Raw genomic sequence first — 13,990 nt, forward strand, 5'->3', positions numbered from 1 at the left:
CCTTTATTTGGGTTTATAATGATTGTAGCAATCTCTGGTCAATGTGAAGGAAATATTTGCCTTGCTCTTAACAGTGATTCCACTCACGCAATTTATTTATCAAATTATACCAAATTCTCAACCCATTTTTCTTCTATTCCAATTGACCATGAAAAGAGATTTCTACCCCACTAAATTTGGTATAAGAGCCACAATCTTGGAATTTAATTTCAACCATTAAAAAAAGATAATAATAATAAAAAATAAAAAGAAGAAAAAAAAATACAAATCCATCTTTCCTTTTATACTTTGTTTTGGTTGAAAGAAGTGGAGAAACAAGAAACCAATTAAGAGAAGAGAAGAGAAGAAAGAGAAATTTAGTTTCTCTCAACCATGTTTGGATTGACTGGAGAGAATTTGGGACAATTTTGAAATTATAAAAATGCCTTAACGGAGATGTAAGGGCAGAGTTGTATTTATAAAATATTTTAAAAGGATTTCTCTTCATTTCTCTCCAAATCTCTCCACGTTTGAAAGAAAGAAAACTCAATGTGTTTCTCTTTTCTCCAATTCTCTTCTCTCCCCACTTTACAATCAAAACAAGAGAAATGGAGAGAAACTCATTTATTTTTTCTTCTCTTGTCTCTATTTCTCTCAATCCAAACATAGCATTAAGCTAAAGTTCGCACAATTTTCAAGCTTTCTCGCGTACCCTTGCACCACATTTTCAGCCAGTTGTAGTCAGGTCTTAGCCTTCGTTCGAGCATTCAACCGTGAGACACTAGCGATTGGCTTGTGTATTGGGTTTTCTTAAAACCCTTGGTCATTCTTTCATGGACGAGATTGGTATTGGACAAGAAGAAGTTATAGGACTATCTTTGGGGAAAATACTAAGCCTAAAGCCCAAGTGCCATCAGGATTTCACCCAGCCCAACATACTTTGAATCCCAAAACGGGCCTAGTCTATTATCAAATACTAGAAGTTTTTTTAGTATAGAAAAGTAATTTGGGATTTCACATAATTCAGATTGACCAATCACAAGATGTATTATTATTGAAGGCATTCTCAATTAAAAAAAATACCCACATTTGGAAAACCCTCAATACATACAGCATCGTGTGATTGGTCAATCCAGGATTCTATAAAATCTTGGATTGACTTTTTTGCAAAAAACAAATTTCATTAAGTATGAAGTATTAATAAAAACTAAGAAAAATTTTCCACCTCTGTATGTCTAGCATGTTAAGCATATGTCAAAGCCAAACCTAAGTTGCCAGATTTGTTCATCACTTCATCTTGTACCAAACTGCGAATAAGTATGAAGTGTTCAAATTCGTGATTTAGTTCATTTTGGGCTCTTGGAATTCCACAAATCATGTATCAAAAGACTTGTGAATCCAATCGTTGTGGTTTGTTAAATTTTTAATAATTAGATTTAGTAAATGCAATATAATATTCAAGTGAAACCGGAATTGGGATACTCACACTTTTACAAGAAAATCGGAAGTCTATGTGAGTAGAAACGACACGGTCCCCCAAGTAAAGCTTTCTTGAAGAGGTTGGGCTGATTCCTTCTTGGGACTAGGCAATTTTAGTGGTAAATATCATGTCATTTCTAAAGAAGTTTTTATTGTTTTAGAGTCAATTTGTAGCACACATATATTGTTCTCAAACCCTTGTGGACTTACATTTTCTTCGTCGTTCATCCATCACTTTTCAGCAACTTCACCACCTTTCGCCACCATTCCTTCACCATTTTCTGAGCATTCAACTAATAAGCATAGGCCACTGGCTTGTGCATTGGGATTTCTTGAGACCTTCTCTATTTTAAGAAATTATTAAGCATATGTCGAACGACAAGAAATTATTGAGCTTTAATTGTGCTAAAGACAATTACTAGGACAAAATTAAAGCCCATATTGCCATGGAACACATATTTTTTCATCTCATAGTGTGGTTTTGCTTGCATTAGAAAAACACCCACCCATGATGACTTGGTAACTGACATTGTTGACATGAAACAGGCTGAACCATAGTCTTAAAAAACTCCAATGTTTTCTAAAATTCTTAGTTAAAGCACGTTTTATACCTCTAGCAATGAGAACCAGAAAAAAAAAAGATTTTACGTTTTAAAAATATTTTTTAAGTTTTAAATGCATTTTTTATGTTTGAAATTAAAAAATAATGTGTGTAATAGGGCTTAGACACATAGGTCGTGGGTTCAAATCCAGCTTAGTCATTAAAAACATAAAAATAAAAGAGTAGTGTGACAAGAACTGCACAAAGCTCATTTTCCATCTACATCAGCTAGGCCTATTTTCGGCTTGTGGGCTAAGCGATAAGTGACTGATCATTAGTACTTTAGTGGGCCTGAAAATGTATCCATGCATCGGTACTATATGTCTTGTAGAAAAAGCAAAAACTGGGCTATGTCTTCATGGGGTAATGGGCCTGAAAGATTCTCCACGCGGGCATAAAGGAAATAGGGGGTTTTGTAGCCATCCAAACACGACATGAGGGGGGACCATTGCTTTCAAAAATATAGAGTCAACTCGAAGCAGAGTTGACACTGATTGATTGGGTCTCTAGTAGGGGTGCACATTGGATTGGGTAAATCCGATAATTGAACCAATCCGAATCTTTTGGATTGAATTGGTTCAGATTGAGCACGATTTGGTTCGGGTGCGGATTGTTAAAAAAAATCCGATTGATTTGGTTCGATTCCGGATTAGGAATATAATAGAACTGAACCAATCCGATATATATATATATATATATATATTATATATATATATATATATATATATATATATATATATATATATCTGATAAGGTCCCAATTATTCGATTTTGGGACCGTAATTGCATTAAGATTACCATTGCATAAATGTTAGTTCCTTTAAATAATTGCAAAATTATTTTATTTATCCAAATTAATAAAGTTAATGATATATTAGTGTTAATTGTAGCGCACGTGGAAGCCAAAAAATGGCGAAACAATTACGGTTACAATACACGAGTCGAAGGGAAGTTTCCAGAAAAATCTCGGTCGATTTGGGCGCCACGTCACCGCGCCGCGGCTAGGCATGACCGCGCCGCGGTCATCTCGAGGAATTTGTCTTCGAGATTTTTACAGAAACTTCTAGAAGCTTCGGTGGTTGTAACTGATTGGGTAGTTCGAAGCAAATCATCCGAAAAGTTGACCCGATTATCCGAATACAAATGTTATAAATTGGGGGCTCTTCTCTTCTTCTCTTGTTCCATAAGTTTTGATTTTTTTCTTCTTTTAATTTTCTGTAATTTTTCCTTTTGGTGAGATCTTGAGAGTAGTGAGAACATCAAGAGTAAGCCATTGGCTCTATTGTAACTCTTTGGAGAGATTTATTCAAGAAGGAATCAAGTTGCATCTTCATCTTCTTCTCCCATCTTCTCTTTGCTTTTTAGTATTGTTGCAATATAACCCTTGCAATGAGTGGCTAGAATCTCCTTAGAGAGTTCAATAATGCCAGAGCAAGTCCATCCATTTAATGTAGTTTAAATTCATTATTTTTGCTTATCTTGTTAATCATTCTATAAATTCTCCTTTGATTAGATTCATTAGCTTATGTTTATGATTCAAGCTTTGATAGTCATTACTTAGATAAGTTCAAGAATGGCTATGCTCTGTGAAGAATTGAAATATAGGTTAAGCAATCTTAATTAAATCAGTATTTCATGAATGATCCTTAGTTACATTCAATGATTAAACGGCTCCACTTTCCGATCCATGAGCAATGACTTGCTACATGGATTGAGTTAAATTCAAATTTAATTTACATTATGGATGGTTGTGAAGGCTACATTGAACTCTCTAATCTCCCTTCCGTTTATCTTCAACCTCTAGTTTCTGTTTTAAATAGAATTGCAAGTTTATTTCCATCTTATTTGTGCAACAAATCAGTTTTGTTTTTAAATCAATCTGTTTCAAAGCTTTGTTTTGGTTTCTAATTGAATGAATATTTGAATCTTCATTGTCCCTGTGGAACGAATTCGACTTACCCAAAGTCCATTTCTTAATCTTAATCTCTGCATCTCTTTTGCAAGCATTACAACCGATCAATATCCTTTCTTAATTTCGTTCTTCTATTATCTATTTCTCTCTTTTTCAAGTTTGAAGAAAATCTAGCCGTCATTCGTCTTCCTCACTCACCTCTCCACCTCACCACCTCGTTGAAAAATGAAGATGTAACCCATCTCTCTCTCTCTCTCTTACACACACAACTGTGTTAAAGTTTTTAACTTCATCTCCTTTGTTTTTTACTAACAGAAACTCATAAAAAATGTGCCCCCCTTACTTTTAATTACAAAGGAACAAGCAACATTTGATTTAAAAAATGACTTTGATTTTTAATCATTCCTTACAATGTAAGTGTTAAATAATTTTTATTTTCTAATTTTTTCATGATTTTTATTTTTAATGTGTTATGCGTGATGCGTTGTTTATGTTAAAATAATAAGTATGTTGATGTTTTGTTTATGCGTGTTATATGTTATGTGTGATGCTTTGTTTAATATTTATTTTTGCTTAGTTTTAAATTTTAACTATTTCAATTTTACTATTGAAAATAATAAATATGAGAACTGAGAACCAATTCGAACCAAGGTTGGTTTGGATTAGTTCGGTTCTATAGGGTAATTGGATTGGTTCGGTTCCAAATTTGTAGAACCGATCATGTTTGATTTTGTTCTAATTTTATCAAAATCCGAACCAATCTGAATCATGTGCACCCTTAGTTTCTAGTGTCTCCACTCTAAGTGAACAAATTTGCGGAGTTAACTCGCTAATCAGGCTTAATCACTTTGAAATTCACCAAATCGAATTAGAAACTCCAACAACTTAAATATGCAATTAGAATCATGGTTTTAAAACTTGGTTTGATGTTCCTCTAGTTCATGGACTAGACCGAATTGTCTTGGACACATGGTTTTTAAACTCGTTCGAGATCGAGACGTATTGCCCGAGTTAACTCGATATCGGAGCTGAACGAGACCAACTCACAAAGTCATTTTTTGATCGAGATTTATAATTCACGTTCATTTTTTTTTTTACTCATGAGACGTCTCAAATGTATCGAAAAACTCATCCGAGATGACTCGGTATTGGGCTTGGACAAGATGAAACAAAATACCAAGTTTAAAAACCATGCTTGGACAAGATAAATCATTTAACTCCGTGAATAATTATTTATGTATTCAAATATATTTGTATGAAAATAATTATAATTTTTCTAAATATAAAATAAGTTAGTTTAGAAGATGTTTGATCATAAAATCATATTTTATTTAAACAATATGAATTTAAATATTAAAAAAAATTATTTTAAGTAAAATATAGAAAATCCCAATTGACTCGGCTGAGTTTTATTGACAAAATCTTGTTCAAGTCATCTTGTTTAACTTGCAAGATATGGCACAATTGGAATGCCATGTCTATTTGTCTTGTTCATGAACGATACCAAGATGACTTGAACAAGTCATCCCTTCTTGGATGAGATTTGAAATCATGGTTAGAACTAATATTGAATCTTTTAAAACTTTTTTGAGAGTTGCTATTCAAGTCATCCCTTCTTGGATGAGATTTGAAATCATGGTTAGAGCTAATATTGAATCTTTTAAAACTTTTTTGAGAGTTGCTATTCAAGTCATCCCTTCTTGGATGAGATTTGAAATCATGGTTAGAACTAATATTGAATGTTAGCTAATATTGAATCTTTTAAAACTTTTTTGAGAGTTGCTATTAGCACCCCAACTTTTATTTATTAACCAAATAATAAAAAAAAGTCATTGGCTAAGAATAAGTAGTAGTCGGGTTGCTTCTCTCTCTCTCTCTCTTTCTTGCTTAGATATCTATTTGCTAGATTTAAGATTTTATGAGTCTAATCCTAATTGCAAACAACTGTTGTGTTCTAATCTTTGGTTAGGTTCTCATAAATGATTTAAAATGCTAGACTCAACCCATTCCATCAACAGCTATGTTGGGGAATTACCGATTCCCAAAAAATATGTATCACTAGGAAAATGTATATTAATATTAGAAGATCAAAACTACTCTCCAGGAAATTTGAATTGTTTTCCACAAATCCCAATGGTCCTTACTAGCTCCACCCCTACTCTCCAGGAGATCAACCTCATAAAGAGGTTAATTTGTTACTTAGCATATCTTGAAGTAGATCATCACCCCATCAATGTGTGGCATCCAAAAACATAATCATTCCACAGGATTATAAAGGAAAAAATTCTAAGAATTTTGAAAAATCAATTCGAAAAGAAAAAAAAAATCACCATTTTGATTTAGTTTAAAATTTGGGAGTTTGATAATCATCCCTTTTAAATACCTTTGATTAAATTGAAAAATGAGTCTTTCTTGAATTTTAATATAAGTTTTTCCATGAAATTTAGAAGTTTGTGGTGTTGGATTTTCAATTTGATAATCCATGTGGCCTTATGAATTAGTAAGATTTGAAATCTCACTAAATTTTTCATGCAGTCTGATTCATAATTTAAGGTTTGTTCATTTTTTTTTTTGATAAATAGTATTGTATTCAAGAAAAAAATCAAATCGGTCGAGATGACCAACCTGGAAACAGCTTACAAGACAAGACTAATCATGAACAAGACAGCAAATCCTATCCCACCTAAACACAAAATCTTCAAAAAACATGCCCCTAAGCTCCTTAAATACTTTCGACCAAAAAAAGATAAGACCCAAGATAGACATAATTGTTTGTGGACAATCTAGCTGCTTCCCCTCGAAGATGCGCCTATTCCTCTCAATCCACACCCCCCAACAAATTGCGAATGGTGTAATGCTCCACAACATCCTCTTCGTGCCACCAAATGTGTGTCCAATTGACGACCAACTAGTGAAAATATCCTTAACTGATCTCGGTAAGCATGTTGAAATCCCAAATAACTTAAAAAAATGAGTCCAAATGGCATGTGAGAATTTACAATGGATTAGAAGGTGATCCGAATATTCTCCATCTTCCATACATAACACACAACAACTCGCCCCGCACCATCCACGCCGCATCAACAAATCCGTCGTTTGAATCCTTCCTAGAACCGCCGTCCACATGAAGAAAGCAACTTTGCTTGGCACTTTTGGACCCCAAATTGAGGCATGAGGTTTTTTAATAAAATTGCAAAAGATAAGTCTGCTCTGTAAATCTCTTTGCAAAGTATCCAAATAATGGACAAGGTCAAAGGCAATAAGGCATCTTACAATGACACTATATCTCCCATCATCTCTCCTTTGAATCAAACTCAAGAATCCCCATACTTCAGAAACTTCAACACTTTAAAATCTAAATGTGAGTTTACTCCATCCTCCAACAACCACCCAATCTCCTCTCTCCCTCTTCATCAACTCAAATAAAACCCTCTCTCTCTCTCTCTCTATCTCTCTCTCTCTCAACAGAACCCACAATGTATAATCCCAAAACAACATCCCAAATCCTATTCTCTCCTTACCAGCTCAACCATCCTATTACTTCTATTCCCCACAATAACACCACTCCAAAACCCACCAAAACCACACCATTTCACCTCCACAAACACCTTCAAATCGCTCACTCAACTTTTGCAGGCACCTTATACCCAGAACTGTGTTTCAACTCTCTCTTCCTTCCCTGACCTCTCTTCCATAACAATCCCACAAATCATCTCTTCCACTGTCAATCACACTGTTCATGTCGGCCATACCTCCGCCTCTAACTGCACTGGAATCGAAAAAACCATCAAGAAACTAAACCCACTTGAAAAGAGAGCTCTAGAAGACCGTCCAGAGCTCTTCCAAGACACCATTTCTGAGCTTCACTCAGCTCTGTCTGATCTATCAAAATCAAACAAAAGCTCCCCTTCAAAGCACTACCACGACTTACAGACCTTGTTCAGTGCTGCCATGACAAATCAGTACACGTGTCTTGATGGGTTTGCTTATAGTGGTGAACATGAGAGAAAAACAATCGAAGATGGCTTGTATAAAATATCAGTTAGTAACTCTCTTGTGATGCTCAAGAAGATACCCAACATGAAGTCGAACAAGAAGGATGATGAGGTGTTTCAGGAGTACGGTGATATGGTGGATGGGCTTCCAAAATGGGTGTCTCAGAAAGATCCATGGTTGTTACAATCCTCGATTAACGAGATGAAGCTTGATTTGGTGGTGACGAAGGATGGGAGTGGGAACTTTAAAACGATTAGTGTAGTTGTAGCTGCGGCGCCTAATTCGACAAAGGATAGTGTAGATGAATAAATCCCTCAGGAGAAAACAGATTGGCTCGTGGTCCGATTGCACCTATTCCCGAACTAACATAAGTCAGGTATGAGCGGAAAAATTACAACCAAAGAGGATAAGACGCACAAATCCCTAGATTCTCGGGATATGAGCACAATATCTTCAGGGAATTCCTAAATTTAAGGGATGAGGCATTTACCTTTTTAAAGAAAGAAAGAAAATAAGAAAAAACAAAAAAAGAGATTCTATAAAAAAAAAGAATGAATAAATAACAAATGTATGCGATCTTAACTCAGAAATATATATTCTACAAAATCACTTGAGATATCTAACTTTGGCATCGAAGACTCAAATTTTCAGGCAAAAAGGTCAACTTGAAAGTGAAAGTATAAACAAGAATCATTAAATCTTAGACAGATATCGAGACTCAGTAGTCATCATCAGATCATCACAGAAGCGAATTCCACATAGAGATTTGCCATTTATATAAAGGCAGGGGTATATTTGAAAAATGTGGAGATTGTGAGGAAGAAGACAATGTTGATGTTCGTCGGTGATGGTACGGAGAAGACAGTGGTGAAGGCTAGTCGGAATGCCGTTGATGGGTGGACTACTTTCAGATCTGCTACCTTTGGTATGGGATTTTTTATTTTTTATTTTAAATTCGTTTGACTCTTGGATAATTAGTTATTCGGTGCTTTGTGTGTCAGCACTCAACATGTGGTGTCTGGGCCTACAACACTGTGGATTAAGGTATCAACCGTCATTGTCTTTTGATACGGTACATTTTAGTCTACCTGACACATTTGTGTTGATTCACGCATAGAGTGGTGATAACATGAATCTCCCACGTGGCATACTCAATCAGAACCATAGATTTTATGACTCGGGATACACAACATACATCCCCATACATCTAACACAACCTACGTCAGGTGAGTTGATTGAATTGCCACGTGGATGAGTCAGGTTATCACGACTCTTCTAGGGTAACATATGAGATGAGAGCAATAAGTAACAGCAGACTTTGTGGGTCCACCTGATTGACCATCAAAATCCGTTTGCATGTGGATTAAGGTACAACGACGTTGGACACTTAATATCCAACGAACTTCATTAATGACGTAATTACAGGAAGGGAAACAACCCTATGGATTAGTTTATATAAGATCTAAAGAAATATCTGCTTTCTCAATTCTTGGTTGGATATGAATTTTCCTTTTCATTTAAAATATTGAAGGATTGGTAGAGCTGTGATATGTAAAATAAATCAAAGATTTACAAATCCTCGACCGGTATAACATTTCCTAGGATCAATTTCACATAAAATCTAGAGGAATATCTTGCAATCTCAGCCATCAATTGGACACTAAAAATTTTCCTTTAAAAAAAATTAGAATCTCTATTGTTAATGGGGCCCAATATATTTTATCCCATAAACTCTACTCTGTATTGTTGTGAAGCCCTAATGAGGCTGATGATGGCTTCAACTGCATATTTTTTAAATATGTAATCATATATAATAATAATAATAATAATAATAATAATAATAATAATAATAATAATAATATCTCTAGAAGAACCTCTATTGCCAATCAAAGATCCATCCTCGTTAGGGATTAATCTAATTATTGAAATAAGTCTCCAATACATGGAGCTTTAGGAGGTTTGTTGGAGGAGATAAAGATAAATCACAATTCATTTAGTGAATCCCAAGGCTCAAGATCATCATTGAATGAGATCTCGGACAGATTGCATCGAGTTTTTATTAGGTTTTAGGGACTCATAACTTACCAAACCATGGGTTCAACTTGAAGATGACTAATGCCATTGGTTATCAACGTTAGGCCTATATTCAAGTTTGAACCACTACTAAAGTTTAAGGTCTTGTTCGGATACAAAACAAAAAAAATAGAAAGTAACTTTTAAAAAGTAGTTTCATTTAATTTTTTTACTTATAAAAATAATTTTTAAAAATTAATCCAAACAAACTTTAATAATGGTCGATTAGAGGAAAAAGTTATGATCCTTTACCGAGTCCTCCAATAGGAATTAAATTCAGATTAAGAAGATAAGTTTTTTCTTCCCATTGGGATAGATCAAGAAGATTGACTTTGTGTTTTTGGGCTATGCTTAGTAGTAGTGTTGGGGAGATTTAATTATATATATTACAAGTTATTAATTATTCTTTCGCAGTTATTTAGTTACATATAAGTTTATTTTTTGGATTTTTATTATCTTCTTCAAGAGTCTAATTAATACGTATATCACGGGTGCATGGTCTACTGCTGAATCTCTGTAAAGCACATTTTTCTTTTGATCTTTCTTGCTACACAGATAGAATCCATAATTTCTTCTAATCAAGACGCCATTATTATTTTTGGAACAAAATAATCCTCTTAAAAAACCATTAAACCATGCATAGGTGGGTGGCTCATGAAAACAAGAGATTAAGAGTTTGATCTCTATAGATATATAAAAAAAATTTAATATGATTGGGTGAGAAAGTAAATAGTTAAAAAAAATCTTTATTACACAACGTTAATGCATCCATTCCAATTAGAACTCAAGATTACCAAATTAGTATTAGGATGGGTGACCTGAAGTTCTTGTATTACATGGTATTTAATCAACTAAAAAAATAGGCAAAAAAAAAAAAAAAGATCAAAGAAGAAGAAAGGAATCCTAGACTTCTTTTTATGCTAAGCCACCCTTAAAAGGCACCCCTGTTGCAGGTAACCAATTATCCCCTAATATAAAGTTCGAGACTGTGAAGTTAGCTGCATCAGTACTCATTGGATAGTAACCAGGCCATTGAACTCTGTTAGCAGTGCTTGATCCGGGCCCATTATTGTTGTATTCAGCGTAATATAGCGTACTTAATGCGAAATCCCCCGACCATGGATTCCAACCAGATGGATCGATCATGCTATCTATGAAGGATTGCATGTAGATGGTCCTAGAATACTCTTTCCATGGTCTTCCTAGGTATGTCTTTGTAGTACCATTGCTCAAAGCCAAGTCCAAAGCCGCTTTAATACTACAATTATGAATAGAAGTACCTGTGTTTTGGTTTGGGTCTGTTCTACCTTGGGCAGTGAGGGCATTAAACTGACCTTGCATGGGTAACCTTGCATATAAGTTGCAATTCTGAAAAACAACCGCGGCATTACCAAATATAAAATCTACGGTGCCATAGATATCACATTCTCTGTAGAATTGTCTAAGGGAGTGAGTATACAAAGTGTCTTGGTATCCTTCAAAGCTACAACTGTAGAAAGTCGACAAGTCTGCCCCATTTCGAAGTGCCACAGCTTGGTGCTTGATCGCTCCTGCGGTATTGCGGATGGTTATATTTATGGCCACGAATGCTTCTCCAACCACAGCTGCAATATAAAGATACAAAATTAATTAGTTAAAAGGCCAACACACTGCAAGTGTCAGAGAGATGTTAACTTCAAAGACATTAGTTGGATGTTAATTAATGTTGGATTATGTCTTCTATTCTTATGTATGAAGAGTTGTCGTGTATTCAATCCGGATCTTTTGATGATTTGACCCATTTGGTTTGGACTTGGATCCGATCCGTTACTCTTTTTGTAACTTTAAGTATATAAAGGGTAAGAGATGAAACCTTAGAGAGATATATGAGAGGCAAAGAGAAATTATAATCCTGTTCTTTTTTGTTTATCATAGTGAAATCATTGTTTTCACCCGTAGAGGCAGGTCGTTGTTTTGACCGAATCATGTATATCTTGTGTCCTGTGAGATTATTCGTGTTCTTATTGATTTATACTTTGGATCTGAGGCTTTTCTCTAACAATTAACATATTCTTAAAAAGCATTTTCAATTTTGTCTTTCAGACCAAAATGGTAGGGTTTTAGTTTTGTAAATAATCTCTAAGATTTTACGGTATTTATGAAAATATCATTGCACAATAATAATAAATCCATTCATTTTTTCCATTAATTAAAAGACACAATAAAAAATATTTTTTGGTAATATTTATACAAAATACATGATTTTAGAAATTGCTGACGTCAGATTGAATCTTGGAGGGAAGAACTTCACATTCTCCATGCTCCAAATTATTATAATTAATTACATCTACTGTGCAAGGTATTAGACTATAATATATTAGTAGGACAATTAAGGTTTCTAAGGGAATCAAAATTTAAACAAAATATAGAATTTAATCTAATGTTAGAAGCAAGCTTACCAAATGTTGCAGAATTGAATGTAGTCCACCCATCCACAACATTCCGATTGCCTGTGATCACAGTCTGGTTGATACCATCTCCAATCATCATCAAATTCTTCTTGTTCTTAGCTATAGATACGTACTCTTCATAAACACCAGAAACTACGTAAATCAAGAAGTATCCATCGCTAATATCGGTCTTGTTTGGAGCTGCAGTTACAGCATCGTTGATGGTGGTGAAATTTCCGCTTCCATCCGGGTTCACAACTACAATGTCACGTACTAAGATACTGTCCTCAGTTGTTTGGAGAAGCTTTCTTCGGCTTACTGACTCAAAGATTTCATGGTTTCGGCTCGACATTCTCAAAGGGAAGTTACCATTTCGGCCCACTTCCATGTTGGAGAACAAAAGCTTCCTCCCTAGCCCCCTCTTCTCTTTCTTCTTCTTATGAACCCAACCGCGCGTAAACAGTGCAAGAGAGAGGCTATACAGTTTGGTTCCATTAGAAAGAGGAGTGTAAAGCCCATTCCTTACATTCCAAGCCGATGAAGTCGCTTGAAGGCCATCTAAACAAGTTTGTTGGTTTGTTAATATGGCACTCAGCAACGTTTGTAGGTCATCAGTTCGCAAGTTAGGTAAAGTTGTCGAAGAATTGATAGTATTGCTGGTACTCAGCAGGAAATCCATATTTAGTCCTGCTAAGAGCCTGCAATCTTCGAGAGCCCGAATTGCAGATGTTGACAAAGTCGATGATTTTTTAAGATAATTGTCGACCAAAGCAAGAAAATTCCTTGCAGTCGATAAAGACCGACCAACGGAAAATCTGCCGTAGTCATAGATATTGTGTGGTGCACCACGCGGGAGAACGGATTTACAAAAGTTGGGATAAAGGGTGGCATTGCAAATATTGTCGGGTGGGACAGGCGTCGGGGATGGTATCAGGTCTGCTAGAGATGGAGAGAAGAAGAAGAGAATGGATAGAAGAGGAATGGTGTAGAGAGAAGGAAATAGCTTATAAGCCATGGTTTTTGGTTTGATTTGAAGAAATGGAGTGGTGGGTTAAGTTGATATATATAGAAGGTTGAGAGTCATTAAGTCTTATTTATTTGATTAGAAAAATACATGAAATTATATATTTGAAGTCGACTTGTATGACTTCTCAAAAGCGCGTAGATCTCCATTATTTCATTTAGTCTTCATTATGATTAGACAAGCCAAGCTGTTTTCTTATTATGTTTTGTCCCTTGAGCCGACTTCCAAATTACATGGTCTTTGCCTTCCAAGACTATTGAGGATGCATGGTGGTGTGATGTCCTCCTAATATCATCCTTAGAGTCTACACCATTCGATGGTTCTTGGGATTTGTACTACAACAATGTGGAGAGATCGTCTCACAATGTCACTGAAGTAAAACACGTTAAGGAGGACACCGTCACTACTTACAAATTCCTTGCAATTGACTGGATATTAATGGGTTTACGTGTGGTTAGTGAGGATGGTGTCAAATGCCAAAGTGTCACGTTATCTTG

The 13,990-nt window shown here is 35.1% G+C and overlaps 2 protein-coding genes across 2 annotated transcripts; one reads left to right on the top strand and one right to left on the bottom strand.

The window, feature by feature from the left end:
- The first annotated feature begins 7,211 nt into the window (after positions 1-7,211).
- LOC147383440 (pectinesterase 1-like) lies at positions 7,212-8,276 on the top strand. Its single transcript, XM_086427298.1, has 2 exons — positions 7,212-7,235; positions 7,608-8,276. Exons 1-2 carry the CDS (start codon positions 7,212-7,214, stop codon positions 8,274-8,276), a joined length of 693 nt encoding a protein of 230 aa, XP_086283424.1.
- A 2,488-nt stretch (positions 8,277-10,764) lies between these two features.
- LOC147383441 (putative pectinesterase/pectinesterase inhibitor 20) lies at positions 10,765-13,511 on the bottom strand. Its single transcript, XM_086429157.1, has 2 exons — positions 12,479-13,511; positions 10,765-11,644 (listed from the first exon to the last, which is right to left on the bottom strand). The coding sequence occupies exons 1-2, from the start codon at positions 13,482-13,484 to the stop codon at positions 10,956-10,958; spliced, it is 1,695 nt and encodes a 564-aa protein (XP_086285283.1). The 5' UTR covers positions 13,485-13,511; the 3' UTR covers positions 10,765-10,955.
- Between the last annotated feature and the right edge of the window lie 479 nt (positions 13,512-13,990).

Source organism: Akebia trifoliata, chromosome 16, assembly GCF_017979445.1.
Source record: "Akebia trifoliata isolate Shusen 1 chromosome 16, ASM1797944v1, whole genome shotgun sequence".
NCBI classification, from domain to species: Eukaryota; Viridiplantae; Streptophyta; class Magnoliopsida; order Ranunculales; family Lardizabalaceae; genus Akebia; species Akebia trifoliata.